The sequence below is a fragment of the Hipposideros armiger genome, unplaced genomic scaffold, assembly GCF_001890085.2.
Source record: "Hipposideros armiger isolate ML-2016 unplaced genomic scaffold, ASM189008v1 scaffold_135, whole genome shotgun sequence".
NCBI lineage: Eukaryota > Metazoa > Chordata > Mammalia > Chiroptera > Hipposideridae > Hipposideros > Hipposideros armiger.
Window position 1 is genome coordinate 1,862,998 of NW_017731485.1, and position 3,758 is coordinate 1,866,755.

A 3,758-nucleotide genomic window follows, 5' to 3' on the forward strand; every position below is an offset into this window, starting at 1 on the left:
CCTGTGCCAGGCGCCGAGCCAGGTGCCAGGAACTCAGGTGAAGGACACTGCTTCGTCCTCCCCGTCTGGCGGGTGAGAAATGAGATGACATGTGACAGATGGCACAGAGAGGCGTGAGGCTAATGGGAGTAGAAGGCTGAGAGCCTGGGGGACATCGGGAAAGAGTGGGCAGGGAGCCCCTGGACCAGAGCCCCTGAGGAAGCGGGGTCGTTGCAGGTGCGCAGCAGAGGCCCGAGCATTTCGGGTCGAGGGGGTGTGAGCTCGGCCCTCATGTGCAGGAAGCTGTGTGTGGGGGGGTGGGCACTTGGCGTGGTAGAGGGGTGTTCGCAGGGATCCGAAGCTCCGGCCACGGGGCCTGGGTGCCCTGCTCAGGGCTGCTGACTTCTGCCCTGGGGGCACTGAGGGTCTCTGGGGAAAAGGGAAAGTCAGGTTTGTCTTTGGGGAAAGTTGTTCTCTTAACCCTTGGGGGGCAGAGTAAGTGGGTATGGAGGAACGGTGGGGGAAGGGAAGGCTATTGGGATGCAGATGCAGAATAGTGAGGACTTGGAAGTAAGGCGGTGGCAGGGACCCCACAGCGTGGCAGATGAGAGACCCCCCCCAAGATGACCTGTGGGCCTGAGCAGCAGGGAGAGCTGGGACCTGACCTTAGGGCAGAGACAGGCAGCTGGTTGTGTTGGTAGGGGTCCCAGAGGCAGGGCCTGTGCCCGAGGGAGGGCCTGTCCCAGCATTTGTTTGCAAGCACAGGCATTCCTTGACAAACGCATAAGGTTTGTTTTTGGAGAAAAAAGAGGTGAGCGCAACCTAAAAGCTGCCACACGCGAAGCAATTTTCTTCATGAGAAATTCTGGTAAAGCGGGTCAGGACCAGCCACATTGGGACACAGTGCAGTGTCTGTTCTCCTGGGTACATAGGTTCCTATAATTCTGTGCCCATGTCTGCATCGGCTGGAGGGTCAAGTTGGGCTGAGGAGAAACCGCCTCCGTGGCGGGGGGACGGGTCACCCTTGTTGGACAGATGGCTTCCCCAGCGGCACTAGAAGGATCGTCACACACAGGCTCCGCGAGGCTGTGTTCTTCCTTCTCAGAGACACTGGGCAGGCCCACCTCCTGTAGTCGATCTCGGTCGCACCCAAACCGCAGAAGCATATGTCAGCGTGGACGAGCACCAGCCCGGGCTGGGGGACAGCGCGTCCTGTGCGTGGAGGCCTGTGCTCCAGGGACCAGCTGTCACCCTGCCTTGTCCAGTGCCCTGTGGCTCATGTGGCTTTGGCTGCTCCAGACAGCGGTGCCTGTGTGACAGGAAGTGCACCGTGTCTGTCCCAGGCTGTGAGACAGCAACTGTTGCTTGTGGTGGCCCGTGTTATGTTAGGAAGACGCCACGTTCCTGGGCTGTGTCAGACAGGAAGTGGCACGTGGCGTCTCTCGTGCACCTGAGGTCCAGCTCACTCCTAAACGAAGAAGGGTCATTTCCTTAGGAAATCGACCCCAAATCTGAGTAAGGAGCAACCCGAGTGCTCCCAGAGGACCGCGCCATGCGGACAGCTGGGGTGTAACGCGCAGCTCTGTCACTGCAGGATCCTGTCCACGGCTGGGAAGTACCTGTCCGACTCCTACAGCCCTCGGAGCCTGGCCGGCATCCAGGACAGCATCTTGACAGATAAGAAGCCCTCCGCCAAGAACCCATGGCAAGAACACAACTACCTCCAGAAAGACAACCCCGCCGAGTACGCCAGCCTGATGGAAATCCTCTACACCCTCAAGGTATGTGGCCAGGCTGGTGGCGTTTGTGTCACCCTCTTTCCCCACCCAGGCTTCCTGATGTCTGCGTGGGCCCTGGGCCATGTCGTATCCTGCTGCCACTTCTCCGACTCATCTCTGTCACGGTTTGAAGGCGCCGACGACCTAACCTGGGTCGGAATGGTAGTGTAGGAGGCGGGTAACGGAGCTTTACGACTCAGAGGAGGCAGGCTGGACAACGTGGCTTTCGATCTGCGGCCACCTGTGCTGCCTGTCCTTCCCCCAGAGTCGGTCCTGTCAGCAGCCCCGGCCTCCATGCGAGAACAGTCCCCTTTTACTGAGTGGAGAGTACTGGTGCTGGTGGGCAGAGCCGGAAAGGGGGACCCAGCCCAGTGGTCGGGGAGCTGTGCCTCGTCCCTGGGGGAGGACAGAAGCCAGGAGCACCCCCCAGTGCAGGTCCCTCCACATGGGGACATGGGGTCGGATGTCTGCTGGCTCTTCCTTTAGNATAAATACAGACTGACAGTCATTCAGGCTTATCTCTGAGAAGCAAGTGGACTAGTCTCCAGCTGCTTTTTATGTGACCCGAGAGAGAACTTTCCAGTGTCGGGACGTGGCACATGGCAGGCATCTAACAAACATTAAATACTGAATTTTGGCTTTTAAATTTTAGATGCACAGCATTTATAGCCCATTTTCTCAAGGGCAAAGCCCAGAAGCATCCGGGCAGTGTGAAAATGTGAAATGATTTGCGATCGTCCGGTATAGAGCTGTGATTCCTAGCCGCCGGGCCTGTGCCCGAGGACGAGAGGGACTAGCATTTTCGTGAAGCATTTCCTCGAGTGGTAAATGAAGTGCTTTCCCAGAAGCCAGCACAGCACCAGAGGAGAGAATAGTTAGAATGTGTGTGAATGAGGTGGTGTTTGTGCTGTCAATGTTGGCATTCCAGGCACTTGAACTTGAAGTGTTCTTTGTTTTGTTTAGGATAATAGCCACCTGTGGAGAGCTCCTGAGGCAGTGTGGGGACTTCGAGCAGCAGCTGGCCAGCAGGTAGGAGGCGAGGGGGGTGCGTCTGGGCCAGACCCCGGTTGCGGTCGGGAAGGGCTTGACCCAGCACAGCAGCGACAGCATATGGTCAAAGCTGAGGCCACAGGGTTCAGGGGCCACCTGTACCTGGATGCGAGGTGTCATTATCGTCATCATTAAACATTTACTGAACACCTAAAAAGGGCAAGGCTCCGACCTGCTTGGCAGTGGTCACATAATTTTGATGAAATACGGACGTTTCAGCCTAAACGAGGAAATGGTGCATGCCGCCTCCAGATGATGAATGGCCTGGGTCCCACTGCTTGTTTGTAAGTCCATTATTGGGACTCAAAATAAATTTTCCTGTAAGCATGTGTCTGTAAGCAGTGGTGAGGCCCCTGGGCCACCCGCAGAACCAGGATTAGCCCAGCCAGCCGGCCGGCTGGGTCCTGCAGCGGGATTCCGTGCTGCCCAGGGATGCGTGTCACTGGAGGGCTCCTGGGGTCGCCGAGGAAAAGTCCCTCTGCCCCCCTTTCTGTCCTGGCACCTGCCAGGCCTTCGCAGGGCCCCACATGCCCCGGTCAGGCCCTGTTTGCCGTCACGCGCTCCAGCCGTCACGGCCCCTTCCCTGCTTTCCTGTCATTCCCTCGGTACCGCCAAGGGCTCCACTCGCGAGTCCAGGGAGAAGCGTGGTCCGTAGAGCTGTGACGGCCCCGCAGCCCCTCCGTCTCGCTCTTTGAGTTGTCGTCCCGAGGTGGCCTCTGGGAGCCTTGCTGGCAGCGGGCCGGGCGGAGTGAAAGGAGAGTGCGAGGCTGGCAGGCTGCTCAGGACGGAGGTTGGACTGGCCTCGGGTCAGGGCTGAGTGGCTCTGCCTTCCTCTCCCACACGTGTCTTTCCTTTCTGGGCCCATGGATTGTCTTCAAGTCCCGGGCGTTCTCACGATGGTTCTCACAGCGGGGGTGTCGCTGTTCATACCTCAGAGCTCCTGCACGGCCC

At 58.6% G+C, this 3,758-nt stretch overlaps 1 protein-coding gene across 1 annotated transcript in view; it reads left to right on the forward strand.

Moving 5' to 3' along the window:
* COG7 (component of oligomeric golgi complex 7) overlaps nt 1-3,758 on the forward strand; it is a 67,870-nt gene that overhangs the window by 35,503 nt on the left and 28,609 nt on the right. The window contains exon 11 of the mRNA XM_019649813.1: nt 1,523-1,760. Within this exon, the coding sequence (XP_019505358.1) occupies nt 1,523-1,760 (238 nt within the window). The remainder of the gene's footprint in view (nt 1-1,522; nt 1,761-3,758) is intronic.